The sequence below is a fragment of the Phyllostomus discolor genome, chromosome 4 (assembly GCF_004126475.2).
Source record: "Phyllostomus discolor isolate MPI-MPIP mPhyDis1 chromosome 4, mPhyDis1.pri.v3, whole genome shotgun sequence".
Classification (NCBI taxonomy): domain Eukaryota; kingdom Metazoa; phylum Chordata; class Mammalia; order Chiroptera; family Phyllostomidae; genus Phyllostomus; species Phyllostomus discolor.
In genome coordinates this window covers 181,068,515-181,086,853 of record NC_040906.2, presented here as the reverse complement: position 1 = coordinate 181,086,853, position 18,339 = coordinate 181,068,515, and the positions used below count along the sequence as shown (strand labels likewise).

Genomic DNA, 18,339 nt, shown 5'->3' with positions numbered 1-18,339 from the left:
AGAAAAGACTGACTTTTGAGTGGTTCTTTGGAATATTCTGACTGATGAGAGTGTCTTTTTATACTTTGGAACATGGACTGCCCAAATAGATTATGTTAACAATGGGACTTGTAGTGAATTCCAATTCTGGTTTGACTGGGGTACCAGGCCATGCTGTGTTAGTTTGACTTCTAAAGGGGTTGATGAATATTGAGTAGTTAAAGTCAGTGACATGGGCATCACATGTCTATGTCACTGACCTTTAACAAAGACCTTGGATACCAAGGCTCCCATGAGCCTTCCAGATTGGCAGTAGTGTGTACATGCTGTTGTCTGCCATTGCGGGGAGACTTAAGCTCTGCCCGTGGGACTCAGCTGGGAGAGGATAACCAGAAACTTGTCTCCGAGACTCTGCCGTACACACCTCTTTAAGTGTGAGTAAAACAGCTTCCTGAGTCCTGTGAGTCCTTCTAGTGAGTCGTGAAACCCAAAGGTGGGCATGGGGGCCTCTGATACACTCGGTTAGACATTATTTCTCCTGGATATTCAGGCAGCCATTGGAGGAGGCCTTTGATAGACAGCAACTGAGCTTTTTTTTTCACATTGCTTTAGTACATGTTAGAATGGCCACTTGTTACAGACTGCAGTCCCAGCTTCCTGAAGCTGAACATAGAGGATGCTGAACAGGCTACTTATGGTATTTGTTGTACTTCTTTCACATCATTTCTCCAAATCCGTCCCAACTAATCTTCTCTAAGATAACTCTTATTTAAACTTTCCTCTCTCCTTTTCAGTTGGTCTCCCAGACAATATCCTGGAAGTTCTGTGTTCTCTTCACAAGATGACTTCAAATTGTCAATTCTATGACCTTCTTCCTTAGGATCTGGTTTTGACTTCTCTCAACAAGAAGCAGATCTTGCAAATCAAAATGTTTGATTTACAAAACTTTATTTTCTGATGTGGCACAAACAGCCCATTTTTGAAGTAAAAACTAAAATACTAATTTTTTTCATCTTTGCAATTAAAAACAAACCCTAATTTTCTTTGCAGCCAGGCAAAAATTCCTTTATGTCGTACACTGAGTCTTGTGTGAAATATACTATGTGATAATCTTTAATCATTTGATTCTTATGTTCACATAAAGATTATAACTGTGAAAAATATGTGCCTTTTCTAATAAAGTCTATCTTTTCATGATTACTATCTTCCAAGTATTCAAAAAAAGTATTTGAGTCTCAGAAATAGGAATGACTAAATCTATCATCTTTCCTGGGGAAATAATCTTTGTGTCTTGCCTTTAATGATGAAAGGAATGCAAAGGAAGAATACAGCTTCTGGTGAGATACTGTTTTCTTAAATTTGCTTCTCAGCTTTAGAACATCTTTACTTTTTATACTCTAAGAATTACTTTGGTTTGCAAAGCTAAATGTTGCTAGTATGAAATAGCTGCCCTTTTTCTTATACAAAGATTTCTAGTTTCATAGGAAGAAACTTCCCCTGAACATCCCTGGCAGGTGCTCTCAAGCCTCCCCAAAACACTCGAGGGCACACAATTTACCATGATGCACAAACCCAAGCATGCCAGCCGCATCCATGTGAGCTGTGCTACAGGCAGTGTTATGGCTTCAGGCCATGGTCCTGAGCATATTTCAATGGTTGACAGATTGATTTGTTATAAAAAACAGCTAATGATAGCTGTCTTCGGACATTTTAAAGTTGCTATTAGAAGAGTTCCCCTGGCTGGTGTAGCTCAGTGGATTGAGCGCGGGCTGGGAACCAAAGTGTCCCAGGTTCGATTCCCAGCCAGGGTACATGCCTGGGTTGCAGGCCATAACCCCCAGCAACCGCACATTGATGTTTCTCTCTCTTTGTGTCTATCTCCCTTTCCTCTCTCTAAAAAAAAAAAAAAAAAAAAAAAGGAAGAGTTCAATAGTTGTTTTTCGTGTGATTCCAAAGGCTAAAAATAGTTCTAATATGTATATCCCATAAGAGCGCATATTAGCCCTGGCTGGTGTGGCTCAGTGGATTGAGCACCGGACTGTGAAGCAGAGGGTTGCTGGTTGGATTCCCAGTCAGGGCACATGCATGGGTTGCAGGCCAGGTTCCCCAGTGTGGGGAGTGCAAGAGGCAACCACACGTTGATGTTTCTCTCCCTCTCTTTCTTTCTCCCTTCCCCTCTGCCTAAAAATAAATAAATAAATAAATAAAATCTTTAAAAAAAATAATGCATATTATACTTAATAAAGAAACTGCAGAGCTTTTCACAATGAGATTGGCTCAAAAGTAGATACATCACCTTAGAATAATTGGAATTCTGTCACTGAAAATGTTCAAACATAGTTTGGACAGCCATTTGGTAGAGACATTGTATAGAGACTCAGTCAGACATTGTAGTATACTAGTAGAATAAGGTCATATTTAAGCTCCTGTCTGACACTGAGATTCAGTGATTCCAGATACCAGTAAAATCAGTGACACTTTGCTTAGAGATGTAAATGGAACTGAACCTCACCCTACAGCTGTCGTCAGACTATAGGAAGTTGACATCATTCTCAAGTTAGATGGTTTATGCCTCAGTTTAGATAGTTGCTCTGGAAAAAATGATGGATCAAGGGAGTCTGTATTCTGCCAGATTTCTTTTAACTAAGTTGTTGGGGGTAGAAGATTAGCCCAAACTCAGGGTTAAAATCTGTAAAAATAAATATCAACCAAAGGAGTGTAAAGAGTGCAAGCTAAATCATGGTGTAGGACTGGGCCGGAAGTAATTCATACCTGACATGCACTCTTCAACTGATGGATGGTCACTTGGAACTTTGTGTTGAAGAGGATTATTAGGCCTCGTCTGGATTCAGCTGCATATGTGCTGTGGATGATTAGTGATGCAGGGAGGAATGTTAGAATATTCTCTAGATGTTTGCTGTCTCTGTCATGGAGAATGCCTGACGGGCTAGTTAGGTAGAACTCATGGAATTCATTTCCTAGGGGATTCTACCTGCTTGTGGCTTTGGACTTGAGCCTGTGTAAGTCTAACAATTCAACACACCCAGGGTCAATTAGGCTCAAGCACTGCCTCATTCAACTCAGAAGAACATAGTGTACAAATCAGAATGCCAAGATAATAATTTGCAATTAGAACTATTACTGTCAAGTTGATTAAAATTCCTGTGTTTTAGCCAGGGCACTCAGGCTGCTGGTGACACTGAGATAGATGAGTTAATAATACCAATTAAAACTTTATGTATTAGGTTATAACTTTCTTTTTTTTTTGCAGTATGTTCACATTTTACTCTAACTCCCTCCAACTAGATCCTATTTCCTGGCACTGACTGTGGTCGGTCCTTCACTTATAATTAATGGTTCATGGAAGAGCTTCTCAAACTATGTGTGGTGAGGGCCCAATTTATTTTCTTTTCCCAATCGATCATGGACTGGCATTTAATAAAAGGCAATGAAAATAAATTGTTGTAAAAACAATATTTAAAATTTAAAATATATCAAATACAAACATATTTTTATTATTTAATTTGGTGGGCATAAAATAACTTCAAAATTCCTACAAAAGTTTCTAAACCTTTCAAATTCTAAACTATGCTTCATAAGCAGAATAGTTAATGAAGTGTTCAGTACACTTGAATGTAGGGAACATTTATAATGTGGTGATGCTTTACTTTTTATGCATTGTATGAATGTGTTGTAGTGCATTGGAACCCTTGTGCAATCAATTCAACCAGTATATCCATAGTCATTAAATAAATGTAGAGACCAGGTTTACTATTTTAAATGGCTATAGAGGTCTATAATAGCTTTATTTAGCATTTAGGATGTAAAACAATAGGCAAATATATTAGAATACATAAAATTACTTGAAACCAAGTCCTTCCTAAAACAATAAACCAAACTTCCAATGCAACATTATTCACATAAGAAATTATATTATTATTAATGATGGCACTTTGAAGGTTAAAATTTGAGTGAAACGTGGGGAACATTTGATCAATACTAGTGTCAGGAGATGAAGAACCACTGATTTGTTCCACCACCATAAGGAAATGTTTTGTAGATGTGTAGGAAGGATGTTCATTTCATACTCCCACATCCCACTTCCCTTCGCTCCGATCATTGTTAACACAAAAAACCACTATGATGACTTCTATTATACCAACTTACAAACCCACTTAGCATAGTTTTATTCAATCTATTAAATTTATTTTACCATTAAATGAACATTAAGCTTTTAGCTGGTGTATAAAACTGCGAATCTTTCTTCCTCGACCAGTGCAACTTATTTGAATGACATGCACTCCACGCAGTGTTTGAAAAGCTGTCCCTTTTCTATTTTCTGGACTCACTACTGTATTAGGCTGCTTAATTGGCTCTCAGGCTCCAGCCTTTCCAACCTTCCCCATATTGGCTTTCATTGCTTTCATTGCTTCCCCATATTCAGACTTCTTAAGACTCACCAACATTCACTGCAATCTCTAGCTCGTTTCTGTCTTTAAGCTTGACTTTCTGGATAACATTTAAATTCTCAGCTTACCTTATATTTTTAAAGGTAAGAGAGATTATACCTTAGTTCTTAGTGTGGACATTTCTCTTACTACCTAAGGTCAATGTTTTGCTGTCTTTTGTATTGGTATTTTAGAGGTGGAGTAAGAGAGTCTCTATGACCTTGAAAGATCGTTTCCTACCATGATCAGATACACCTCTCTGTGGTAACTCCAATATCTAAGTAGTTGAATCTGCCTCTAGGAAAGCTGCAAGCTTGCTGTTTCATACTTATTTTTTTGTCACTACATTGGAAAGAATAATCATACCTAACTATGAAGAGTAAAGATATATCTCTGCTGGCAACCCAATCTGATGTGGTTCTGTATACACTGTAATACAATATCCAGCAAACTTTACAGATGCAATCTTAACTCCTCCAAACATATCTCAGATCATTTCATTTCATCATTTCACTTCCTCTTCAAGTCCAGTAATACAAAAACCTAATTGTAAAGTGCAAACTTAAGCAGAGATTCATAATATAGAATTGCCTACCCTAATGGTCCTTGTATAGATAGTTCACAGGGTGGCCAGCTACTCTCACATATGCTTGTGCATTTGATATTAAACATATCAAATGAAAATATAACCCATGCTAGAGCTCTGGGTTGCCCATGCTTTAAACTTCTGGTGTAGAAGGACTACTACTGTATTCAAAATTACGTACTATCATTTTATGTAAAGCTGATATATAATTTAACATTAACTAAGAATCTACTAAGTGACAAAAATTGTGTTACTAGCAGTGTGTACATGAGGACAAGTATAAATATAGTTAAGAAATAGCTTTCTCTAGGAACTCATAATAAATTCTAAAATATGCATAGTATCAAGGGTTAGAAAATAATGCCCTAGTAGCAGGCTGCGGTAATAACCACATCAGGTCTATGACGGAGATACATGCACGGAAGAGAAAATTAATTCTCACTGAGGTGTGGGGGTCAAGGGAAGTTTGAAAGAGCCCAGGAATATGAGCTGAGCCTTTAGGACTGGTTGAGATGGATTTCTTCTGCCCTGACTACCATATATTTTTAACTTTTCAAGGAAATGGAAAAACAGCTATTGAACCAATTGTTTTGGCTCTTCTGATGTGATCATAGTATTGCTTATATGAATTGTCGAATAAGAGATGAGCTCATAAAAGGATATTAATGTGTCATTTCTGTTGTGCAAAGTAGCGTTAGAGAAGTTGATTTCAAAGGCATATGGCTCTTTCATTACAGGCTTCAGGGGGAATGTTTGATCACTGGAAACAGGCCGCTTTGTTCCAGCTCTCTCTGATGTTTGGCACTGTCCTGAATACTTATGCTATTGATTTGGGAAGAATTCGTCTATAAAGATTTAATAGGTTTGCATATTCAAAATACATGTCTTGTTAAAATGAAGTAAAAACTAGCTTAATATCTGTATACATGCAAACACTTAGTTCAGATACACATCTCAGCAAGTTTTTTTTTTAATTTTTAATTTTTATTTATTTTTTAGAGAGGGAAGGGAGGGAGAAAGAGAGAGAGAGAAACATCAATGTGTGGTTGCTGGGAGTCATGGCCTGTAACCCAGGCATGTGCTCTCACTGGGAATCGAACCTACAACACTCTGGTTCTCAGCCTGCGCTCAATCAACTGAGCTATGCCAGCCAGGGCTTCAGCAAGTTTTTAAAAGGCATTTACACATATTATATGAGCTGGTTCTGAGATTATGAAAGTTGGCTATTTTTTAAATTAACCAAAAAATATTAAATTAAATATTTTTAAATTTTTTTATACTTTTGGTGAGAAAAAGTATATTTTAAGAAACATTGTATTGACAATAAAGTACAAGACCTCCTCCAGTTCAGATATGTTCTTGTTGTCTTCTCATCTACAATAAACATACATTTCTAGTGTTGGGTGTGGTTGACATTCTCTTTATTGAAAGTGGATTAACAGCTTTCTGGTTAGAGAAAATTACAGCCACAAAGAATTAATGATAAATGTTAAAGATTAGTATTTTCGTGAAGTGCCATTCCTTTTATGACTGAAAGAAGTGATTTTCTTTTTTCTGAAGGAGTAACATGTTTGGAATGAGACCCGAAGAGTAAGAAGATTTTTGTGTGTTGACTAAAACTCACAGAATTTTCTCATAGAATTCTCTGACTTCTGTTCCCTATGAGTTGTTATGTAACCTCACAGAAATTCATCTTTCAGTTTTCCAGTGGAGCTTTTGAAAAGGTTGGCATTCCAAGCCAGTCAGTTTGATATACATCTACAATTAGACACTCATTGAAATGAAGCCCAACAGGCTTCAGCTAAAATGAACTGGGTCACATTATGTTCCATTTTATGGGACAAAGAAAAGTCGTACCATATCACTTACCTACTTAAGATCTTTCCCTTTTCTTGTTTCCATTTTCGACATCCTTTACCTCAATGGCACTGAATGCTTCCTCTACAGGGCATCATCTTCCCTATCCAGTTATTGCTACAACAATCTCAGAACAGAGACTATTTCAGTTACACATTTGTTGCCTGGGCCGGTGCTTTCCAAACATTAATGTGCTTATGAATCATCTGGGGGCCTTGTTAAAAATGTAGGTTCTGATTCAGCAGGTTTGGGGTCTGGCCAATATTCTAACAAGCTCCCATGTGATGCTGTAGATTAGACTCTGGATAACAAGCACCTTGATACACATGACCTCTCATTAAACTGGTATTAGTTCCTAAACCCTGGTAACAGAAAATGTAGATCCTTTGATTTTGACATTGCTTCAGGTTTTTATTGGCCCTTTAGTTTATTAATGATTTCATAAAGATGCTGCGTGATCTAGATGCCCTCAACTTCTCTTGTCTTCTTCTTTATCTTTCTTTTTTTTTACTAAGTCCCTTTTCCTACTTTATATTTGAGACATAACAAGCTACTTGAAATTTCCAGAATGTATCACATCTCCGTACCCTTTCAAATAATATTTCCTCTGCCCATCCTGACATCTTGTCAGGCTTCCTTTAAAACAGCTCAGCTGTCACTGCCTCCAGGAGTCCTTCTCTAGTCTCTTTCTCATGTAATTTCTTAATTAAATGTCTGCAGTATCATCCCACATTGCCTTGTATTTCTTAAATTATAACTCTCTCATAATCTGTTTCAATATTTGCTTCAATATTTGCTTACTTGCCTGTTCCCTTCAAGACAGTGCTTCTTTGGGAGAGGGGAAGAGATTGTGCATTTTATCTTTGATGCCAGCTGTCAGTCACAATGCCTGGCACACAGTAGGTTTTAAATGAAAAAGGGAAGTTGATATGTTATAGTTATGCAATACTATAATGCAATATTTCCTTTCACAAAGCTTGAAATTGAATTGGCAGTAACAAAAACTAAAGTCATAAAAAGTTAAGTACAGGATGAGATAATATTGAAGATGTAAAATGTTAGTATGTGATTAATTGCCAAATGAGGATCATAGAAATGAACTATTCTGATTTCACTGGAGGAAAATGTCACTATGGATTTATTATTATTTTTAAGTATCTCAACTTGTTCTACAAAGGGTTTGTGATGGCTGACAAGGCTATGTATTAGAGTTAATGAAAAGGATGAACACATGCAATTAATGGAAGAGTATGAGACAATAGGGGATTTATGGAAATATATACTAAAACTTGAGGAACAGATACACCAGCATGTCTGCTAAAATGGTCTTTATTAAATAATGGACATTAAGTTTTGTGTGCTAGATTTTCATTTCACTCTCTACTTAGGATGTGACTTCTGTGGGGTCATCAGCCCCTCCCTTGTCCTCTGGCTTCTGGCTGATTCTGGCCAGTGAGGTGCCTGGCAGAGGATCAAATGGAGGGAGAAACGTGAGATCAGGATATTTATTTTCTTGCACTGCCTAGAATGGACTGTGCCTCTGTGTAAATCGCCCCTTTGTTAAAACCTCCTCAAAGTATTTTACTTTGAGTGTGCCCCCAATTTCTATTGAGATTCTAATACAATAGAAGAGTTAAGCTAGATTGTATGTCAGTCTCAACAGCTTTTATGACAACCGTTAATGTTATAAAAATATTTTAGGTGCCTGATATATATCAGGCAAGAATCTAGGGAGAATGGGTCCAATAGAGAGAAATTTGGAAAACAAAAACAAACCTCAAATCTTACGTTTATGTTGTTCACATTTTAGTGTGGTAAAGGTGATATAAATCATATCATCTTTGGAGGTAAGGAAAAATTGATATGTCTTAAACTCTACAGTTTTATAATGTTTATTTACATCAAACTAGTTTATTTACTATTTAACTGTAAATTGATAATATCCCAATGATGTAGTTTTGGGGTTGTTCCATTTTTACTAGGGGTAGATCATCCAGAATTTTGCCTCCTCTTTTTTCTGTTGCTCATCTTCTTGTCACTTCACTGCTTGCTCTTCTTCCACCAGGAGGTAAGAAAGGAAAATAAATGAGTGGAAAGCTTTCTCTAGCATCTATGATAAAAGGTTTGCTACGAAGCAGACGGAAATCCTGAACTAAAATGAAGCTTTTCAGTTTATCTGGACTGGTCCGCCCCCTATTGCCTTAAAAATATTGTTTCAGATGTGTCAAAAATCAAGAGATAAAATGGACAGAAGACTTATATGCACAATGATAAAGAGAACCAGGCCAAGAAATCGATATGATGCTCTTGGTGTAAAGCCCTGCTGTGCAGACCCTCTGTCTTTGGATTCGGATTGTATCACAACTGTGTTTGCAGTATTTACTTAGAATATCGTTGACTCACATAAGGTTAATTCTGTGACCCTGCAAAAAATAGATCGTAAATCCCAATAAGGGAGGACATATTTGTAGTTTGACCTTGGGAGATGAACCAAAGGTTCCGAGGAAACCATAAATTCAATTTATAATAATAACAAAAATAAGATTGTTTCTACCTTGCCCAATGGATAGATAAAGTCAAAATCTAATATTTTTCTTGGAACATGCTGTACATTTTGCCAAGCTTGATTAAATTCCTGTTTAGTAGGTAGCTACGAGAGGAACTGAAATAAAACACTTAATATGAGGCTTTTGACTCTTATCTTTTTCTTCATGATTTAATTCATCTTTAAGAGCTGTTTTCTTCTTCTTTTTTCAGGCTCTATTTATGAAATGTTTGGAAATGAATGCTGTTTGGCAACAGGAGAAGTGATTAAAATTACTGGACTCAAAATTAAAAAAATCATAGCTGAAATTTGTGAGCACATTGAAGGTCGTGAATCTCCACAACCATTTGAACTGCCTATGAATTTTCCAGGTAGAGTATATTGCAACCATTTCTCATTTGTAAAACTGCATTGTTAATAGATATAGTCATCCATACAACTGAAAACAAGGAAAAAGTGGTAGTTTTTTTCACTCTAGGACAGTGGGTAAAACAATCATAATTCTTATAGTTCAGTGACTTTAAGAACTAATAGAAGGCAAATATTTTCTTCCTTTTTTTAAATAAACATCCTTTGCTTAGGACTTTATATTTTCTGTTAAAAAATATTTGATGAGTTTCGACTGTAACCACCACTAGCAATATCACATAGCAAAAGATAAAGACATCAAAGATATATTTTCATAAACTATGTGGCACTAATTAATATATATGAAACATATCAACTCTTTTTGTTCCAACTGCCATTTGCTCACTTTCTGGATCACCACTAAACTCCCCTTCCTGAACTTGCTGACAAGTCTGGCTGTTTTTCTTTGTCTAGGCAATTCTACTCAGCCTTACACAATTAGACCAAATAGCATGTCTTCTGGAAAACTTTTGCTGACCTTCTAACCTAATGTAGATATCTCTCTTTTATGTCCCCACAGTGTACTGGGCACCATGGCGTGTACCTTATTTTAATCATTGATGATTTTCTTATTTGTGTTATTCTCTAGACCAGGAGGTGGCATACCTTTTCTATAAAGGGCCAGATAGTAAATTTTAGATTTTGCTGCCAGATCCTCACCCTCACAACTACTCCCTTCTGATGTCATAACATAAAAAAAAACTGGAGATAATAAACCAATGAGCGTGGCTCAATAAATTATATTTATGAAAACAGGTGGCCAGCAGGATTTGGCCTGTGAATTTTAGTTCACTGACCTCTGCTGTAAACTAAAATTCTTTCACAGATAAAATATAACATGAGAGACTTTGTATTTCTAGTAACAGGCACATTTTCTGGCACAGAGAATATGCTCAATAATTATTTATTGAATGAATGATTCAGGGAAGAGAAAAATCTGGCAAACATTTACAATATAATGTGATTCATGCTATCATTGAAGTATGCGTGGGTTCTGTGAAAGCCTTGATAAGGGCATCTAATGGCATGTAGTCATGTTTCAAAACATAGGTTGCTGAGTCCTTATACGATATTTGAATCCCAGCTCTGCCACTCTCAGTTGTGTAACTTTGTCATTTATCCTCCTTTCATATAAAATGAGAATACTAGTGCTATTTCTGTCCTAGTGTTGCTGGGAGGATCAAATGTTGAAATATACTTCAAGTGCCTAGAATGGTACTTATCACTTGCAAGGGCTATAAAATGTGTCAGCTTTTATTACCTTTATTAATTGTTATTATCATTGGTGGAGTTGGGCAAAGCTTTTTAGCCAATGTTGTACTTAAGCTGAGGTTTGGAGAATAAAAATAAGTTACCTATACGAGGAGAGGGTTCTTCCAAGTGCTCTAATGTTCCACCCCTTTCAGTGGAAATCTTTCTCATTATATAGTTCTAATTATTTGTTCCTCACCCTATCTTTTATTTCAATGATTCTCAAACTGGGCTGCACATTGTAATCACTAAAGGAACTTAAAAAATCTTGATGCACCCCGGCTGGCATAGCTCAGTGGATTGAGCACGGGCTGCGAACCAGAGGGTCACAGGTTGGATTCCCAGTCAGGGCACATGCCTGGGTTGCGGGCCAGGTCCCTAGTGGGGGCCAAACAGAGGCAACCACACATTGATGTTTCTCTCTCTCTCTTTCTCTCTCCCTCCCCCTCTCTAAAAATAAATAAATGAAATCTTAAAAAAAATCTTGATGCTCAGGCCACTTGCCTGAGATATTCTGATTTATTTGGTCCGGGATAAAGTTTGGTCATCGAGATTTTCTGAAGCCCCCAGAGTGTTACTAATGAGCAGCCAAAGTTGAGACCACTCTTTAGAAGAAGCTTTTCCTAAGTACTCTAACTGGATGTATCACCTTTTGAATCACCGTAGGCTTTCATGCCTTAATCATTGCATTTCTTACATTTTGCATGTAATGGAAGTTCTTTTGTGTGCTTGTCTTATGAACACCATCTGCTTAATAGATCCCAAGGTTGCTGAGGACTGAATTGAATCTCAGTTATTGCTATAATCCCCCCAGTGTTTAGAAGACCTGTATAATAAATATTTAGTAAGTCAAAATATCTAGAATCTTCTGGTAGAAGGAGCATATCTTATTATAGTAGTTAAAACACTTAGCTTTTGACTAATAATTTAACTTGGGAAGTTGCTACTTAGAATATCCCCTTGAGCTTTCAATTGACATAATCATCCTGCATCCATTGAGTAACAATGTGGAAAATGTATATATGCCTAATTTTATTGCAATGATCAGGATTAAAGTGAAGGGGTAAAGTGACTGGTGAAGATCAGGGAATAGTTTATTTAAAAAAAAAAATCCCCTTCTAGGTCATGATGAAAGGAATCCCAGATAGAGGAGTAATTTGTCCAAATCAGCACTGGGGAGTAAGATAAAAATCAAAGCCACTAATGTTTGTCTTTTATAAATTTCAAAAGAGAAATTTCTTTATTTATGCTCTACCCAAACCTTTCAATTTTAGCTTCCAGTTAGATTTTAAACTCAAAAGTTCAATATCTTTTTAAACATTCTTTCTTATTTGAGAATTTCTTCAAAATTTATTTGTTACTGATTTCTAATTTTATTCTATTTGTGGTCAGAAGACATGCTTTGTATAATATCAGTTCTTTTAAATTTATTGAGATTCATTTTATGGCCTAACATATAACTTTTCCTGGAGAGCATTTCACACGTACTTAAGAAGACTGTGCATTCTTCTTAAGGCTGGGTGGAATGCGCTACACATGTCTGTTGGCTTACAGTATTGTTGAGTCTTCTGCTTTCTTGTGGATTTTCTTGGATAGGCTAGCTCTGCCTATTGTAGAAAGTAGAGTATCAGAGTTTCAAACTATTGCCATTAAATTGTCTATTTTTCTTTTCAATTCTGCAGCTCTAGCTTCATACATTTTGGGGTTTTGATATAAGGTGTAAACATGTTTATAACTGTTATCTGTTCTTAGTGGAGTGACCCCATAAGCCCTTTAATCATTATATAATATTCTTCTTTGTCTATAGTAACAATTTTTGTTTTAAAGTCTATTTTCTTTTTTCCATTTCATTATTTTTTATTTTAGTTGTTGTTCAAGTACAGTTTTCTGCTTTTTACTCCCATCCCAGCCCACCCCCCCACCCTCCCCACCTCCCTCCCATTTCCACCCCCTCCCTTGTTTTTGTCCATGTGTCCTTTATACTTGTTCCTGCAAACCCTCCCCCTTTTCCCCTGAAATTCTCTCCCCTGTAAAGTCTATTTTCTCTGACATTAGTGCAGTCAGTCCCATTTTCTCTGGGTTATTATGTGCCAGCTTAATTTCTAACATTTCATTTTCAAAGGATTTGTATCTTTGAATCTAAAGCATATCTCTTATAGATGATGTTTTAAAATCCATTCTGTGAATCTTTGCCTTTTAATTAGAGTGTTCAGTTCATTTATAGTTAATGCAAACACTGATAATATAGGATTTACTTCTTCCATTTTGCCATTTGTTTTCTATATGTTTTAGACCTGTTGTGTTCTCCTTTCCTCTATCATTGTCTTCTTTTGTGTTAAGTAGATCTTTCCTAGTGTATCATTTTACTTCCTTTGTTTCTTAAAAGAAAATTTATTTTTAGGGCAAGTTTAGGTTCACAACAAATTTGAACAGAAGGTACAGAGATTTTACATATTCTACTTGCTTCTAGATATGAGCAGGTTCCCCAACATCAAAATTCCACAATGTGTTTTCATGGTTTATAGCTTCTTTTTTTTTAGCACTGAATGATACTGCACTGTCTGGTTGTGTCACTGTTAATTTAGTCATTCGCCTATTAAAGAACCACTTGGTTGTTTCCAAGTTTGATAATCATCAATAAAGCTGCCATAAACATTCATATGCACGTTTTTGTGTGGATATTAGTTTTCAGTTTGTTTGGATAAACACAAATTCTTTATGTATTTTGGATACAAGAATTCTTTATGTATTTTGGATACAAGTTCTTTCTCGGATATGTTTTTATAAATATTTTCTACCAGTCTGTCGATTGTCTTCTCATTCTCTTAAGATATTCACCTACTAGTTTATCAGCTATTTCTCTAATAGATTTTGCTTTTAGAATCATATCTAAAAAGTCATTGTAAACCCCAGCTCATCTAGATTGTTGCTATGTTATGTTCTAGGATTCTTATAGTTCTGCATTTGACATTTAAGCCTGTAATACATTTTGAGCTAATTTTTGTGGTGTGTAAGGTCTGTGTCTAGATGCATTTTTTTGCATGTGATGTCCAACTGTTCTAGCACCATTTGTTAAAAATCCTATCTTTGCTCCATTGTACTGCTTTTGCTCCTTTGTCAAAGTTGGTGGACTATACTTATGCAAAGCTATTCCTGGGTTCTCTGTTCTGTTCCATCAATCTATTTGTTTATTCTTTCACCAATACCATATTGTCTTAGTTACTGCAGCTTTACAACCAGTCCTGATGTTGAGTTGTGTCAGTTCTCTGACTTTGTTCATCTCCTTCAATAGTGTGTTGGTTAGTCTTTTCTCTCTATCCAGAGTGGGGCAAACGTAGCTTTACCATTGTGAGTACACAAAAAAACAGAGTTATTCTTGTATTGTTATTTGTTAACTGCATTATTTTCCATAAGAACAACTGTAAATCTACATTTGCCCCACCCTGTGTGTAAATGAAAGAGTCAGTTTGTCAATATATGTAAATGAACTTAGTGGGATTTTGACTGGCATTGCATTAAATCTATAGACATCTCAACAATATTGAGTCTTCCTATCCAAGAACATGGATTGTCTCTCCATTGTTTTTCATTAATTGATTTTATTCATCACAGTTTTGTAAAATTTTCTTATAGATCTTATAAATATATTGTTAGATTTATACGTAAGTATTTTATTTTTAAGGTGCTAATGTAAATGACTGTCTTTTTAATTTCAAATTTTAGTTGTTTGTTGAAGGTGACTGGCTTTTGTACATTAATCTTATACTCTGAAATCTTACTATATTAATTAGTTCTAGGAGTTTTAGGGTGAATCTGTCAGATTTTCTACATAGACAATCATGTTATCTCTGAACAAAGACAATTTTATTTTGTTCTTCCCAATCAACATAATTTTTATTTCCTTTTCTTGTCTTATCTCATAAGTTAGAATTTTCAGTATGATGTGGAAAAGGAGTTGTGAGATGGGACATCTAAGCCTTGTTCCTGATCTTTGTAGAAAAACTTTCAGCTTCTTACTATGAAATATTGTGTCACCTGTAGGTTTCTTGTAGATATTCTTTATTATGTTGAAGAAATCCTGTATCCCTAATTTGTGAGAGGTTTCGATTTTTTAAAAATATTTTATTTATTTATTTTTAGAGAGGGAAGGGAGGGAGGGAGAGAGAGAGAGAGAGAGAGAGAAACATCAATGTGCGGTTGCTGGGGGTTATGGCCTGCAACCCAGGAATGTACCCTGGCTGGGAATCGAACCTGGGACACTTTGGTTCCCAGCCCGCGCTCAATCCACTGAGCTATGCCAGTCAGGGCAGGTTTCGATTTTTTAAAATCATAAATGGATGTTGAATTTTGTCAAATGCATTTTTTGCATATATTTACATGATCACTTGATTTTTCTTTTAGCCTGTCAATGTGATGAATTACATTAATAAACTTTGAAATGTTGAATAATCCTTGCATAACTGGATAACTACCACTTGTTTGTAGTGTATTATTCTTTTCATACATTGTTAGATTTAATTTGTCAATACCCTTGCATAACTGGATAACTACCACTTGTTTGTAGTGTACTATTCTTTTCATACATTGTTAGATTTAATTTGTCAATATTTTGTTGAGGGTTTTGCATCTAGTTCATGAAAGACATTGGTCTGTAGGTTTAGTTTTTTTTATTTGTTTGTTTTTGTGTTTTATTTTTGCTTGTAACAATCTTTTCTTTGCCTGTTTTTTTTTTGTTTTTTTTTTTGGTACTAGAATAATGCTGGTCTCATAGAATGAGGAAAGGAGTATTCTCTCTATTTTTATCTTCTAAAAGATAGTGTGGAAAATTAGTACAATTTGTTTTCTAATGTTTGGTAGAATTATTTTTTTAAGAAATTGATTCAGGTTAAATGACTAAAATTTGTAAAACTTGCTCTTTGTACCAAATGCCTAATACATTAACATTTTTCAAAATGAATTTTCCCATTGTTTTATTTGAGAAACTTGATTGATAGGAAACATATAATATTACATTCGATGGTCATTCATTATATAGGGATATGCAAAAGTAGGTTTACAGTTGTTCATATTGAAAATAATATAATAATAAATAATAATACAAGAATAAACTCTGTGTTTCACATGCTCAAAACTGTAAAACTACTTTTGCTAATTGCTCTATGTTTTATATAGCATTAAAATGACTAAATCTTTTATGGTTAGTCATTTTATAATTGTTCCTAACTTTTTAGAAGCTGACTACAATATCAGCTTATAAATTTCTTTGAGAAATTACCTGATAGGAAAATTGTTAGGCAAAATATATTTAGTAGCTTCATAGTGAATAACCTCTTTAGCTCTTGCTTTTTGAAGTACTTTTGTTAAAAGAGGCAAAGTATAAGGCAGAATCTGCTCCTATTTTCCCATCTGGATGTTATGAAGACATGATTCAGAGCATCCCTAAATAGACTCCCTGCCTTTTGGATAATTTGTTATTCAAGGAATCATGAACTATTCTGGGTCAACTTCTCTTAAGGCATTGTTTCCCCACTGTGCTCACTTAAGCAAAATAAGTTCAGCTATGTCTATTATACAAAATACTTTCCTAGACAAAAAGAGATGTTCTAGATATACTATGCAAAAATCTGTGATGTAATATAAGTGCACAAAATGTTTAGGCTTTTACACTGATTTTCAGTTCCTTTTTGGGGCTATTTTTTCTTCTGCTTCTTAGTACATCATCAGATTGTCTCTCTAAATCTCTAAAATGATTGTTGAATAATTAAGATGTATGGTATCTGGAAGACAAACGGACCTTTCAAGTCTAGGTTAAAATGTTCTTTTCACCAACCTATGTACATTTAAGCCTCAGACCAGCATGCTCTCAGAAAGATCACCCTAAAATCAGCTTTTCCACAATTGTCACTATTCTAAATTTTCATAGTGTTAGTATTTTATGAACATCTTCTAAAAATCTATTTAATCACACTTTGCTCATCGCATTCCCTTTCCTACATGTATAACTCCTCTACATTTCTTTGTGGTGTTCCCTCAACAACATCACCATGCTGGAACCAGATTTCTCTTAAAAATTTGTCTACCAAGATCTTTCTGGTATTTTGGTTCTCTCAACTGGGTATTGGTAAAGCACATTATTATATTTACACATAATTATTAGTGATGTAGAGGTTCTGCCATTGAAACAAAAGCCTTTGTTAGTAGGTTTTATTTTTAAAGAACTGTTTTAGGTTTACAGTAAAATTGAGTGGAAGTTCCAGAAATCTCTCATTTACCACCTGCCCTTACATTTATGCATAACCTCCTTCATTATCACATTCCCCACAAGAGTGGTACACTTTGTTACAGCTGATGAACCTGTATTGATACATCATGACCAAAGTGCATGGTTAACATCATTGTTCCTTCTTGGTTTTGTTCATTCTATGGGTTTAGGCAAATGTATAATGACCTGTATCCACCATTATAGCATCATATGGAGTATTTTCACTGTTCTAAAAGTCCTCTGTGCTGTGCTTGTTTGTCTTCCTTCTCCCACAGTCTCTAACAACCACTCATCTTTTGATCATTTTCATAGTTTTGCTTTTTCCAAAATATATTTGGAAGGTATGTAGCCTTTTCAGATTGGCTTCTTTTATTTAGTAATATGTATTGAAGATTCCCCATGGTTTTTCATGACTTCATAGCTCATTTCTTTTTAGCACTGAATAATATTCTATTGTCTGGACTTACCACAGTTTATTTATCAACATACCTGCTGAGGGGCATCTTGGTTGCTTCAAAATTTTTGCAATTATGAATAAAGCTGCTGTACACATCCACGTGCAGATTTTAGTGTAGACATAAGGAACACAATTTTTTAAAGTGATAAGATATATTGATTTTTCTCAATACCATACAATCTCATAGAAAATTAGAAAGCAGAAGAAAATGCAGAGAAGTAAATTAAAGCTCCCTGTAATCCCATCAGCAGAGCTATATAGCATTGATATTTGTTACATTTCTTCCACCGTTTTCTAGTACATTATACAGCCACATACAAACAGACATATTTAATATAATGGGAAGCAAGCTTATTTTTGAGGATTTGCCTACATTATCAAATATTCCTCAAAAAGCAATTTTTTATTTTCTATATAATAATCCCTCATATACATATATTACAATTTATTAAGTCCATTCTGAAAATGATTATTTATGCAGTTTATGCTATACTGAGCAGCTTTTAGTTGAAGTTTGGTCTGTACTTCTCATTATTATTATAACTT

General features: G+C 35.2%; 1 protein-coding gene across 2 annotated transcripts in view; it reads left to right on the top strand.

Moving 5' to 3' along the window:
- Window positions 1-18,339, top strand: part of THEMIS (thymocyte selection associated) — a 157,918-nt gene that overhangs the window by 32,855 nt on the left and 106,724 nt on the right. For both annotated transcript variants that reach the window (XM_036024679.1, XM_036024678.1), the window contains exon 2: window positions 9,628-9,786. In XM_036024679.1, the coding sequence (XP_035880572.1) occupies window positions 9,628-9,786 (159 nt within the window). The remainder of the gene's footprint in view (window positions 1-9,627; window positions 9,787-18,339) is intronic.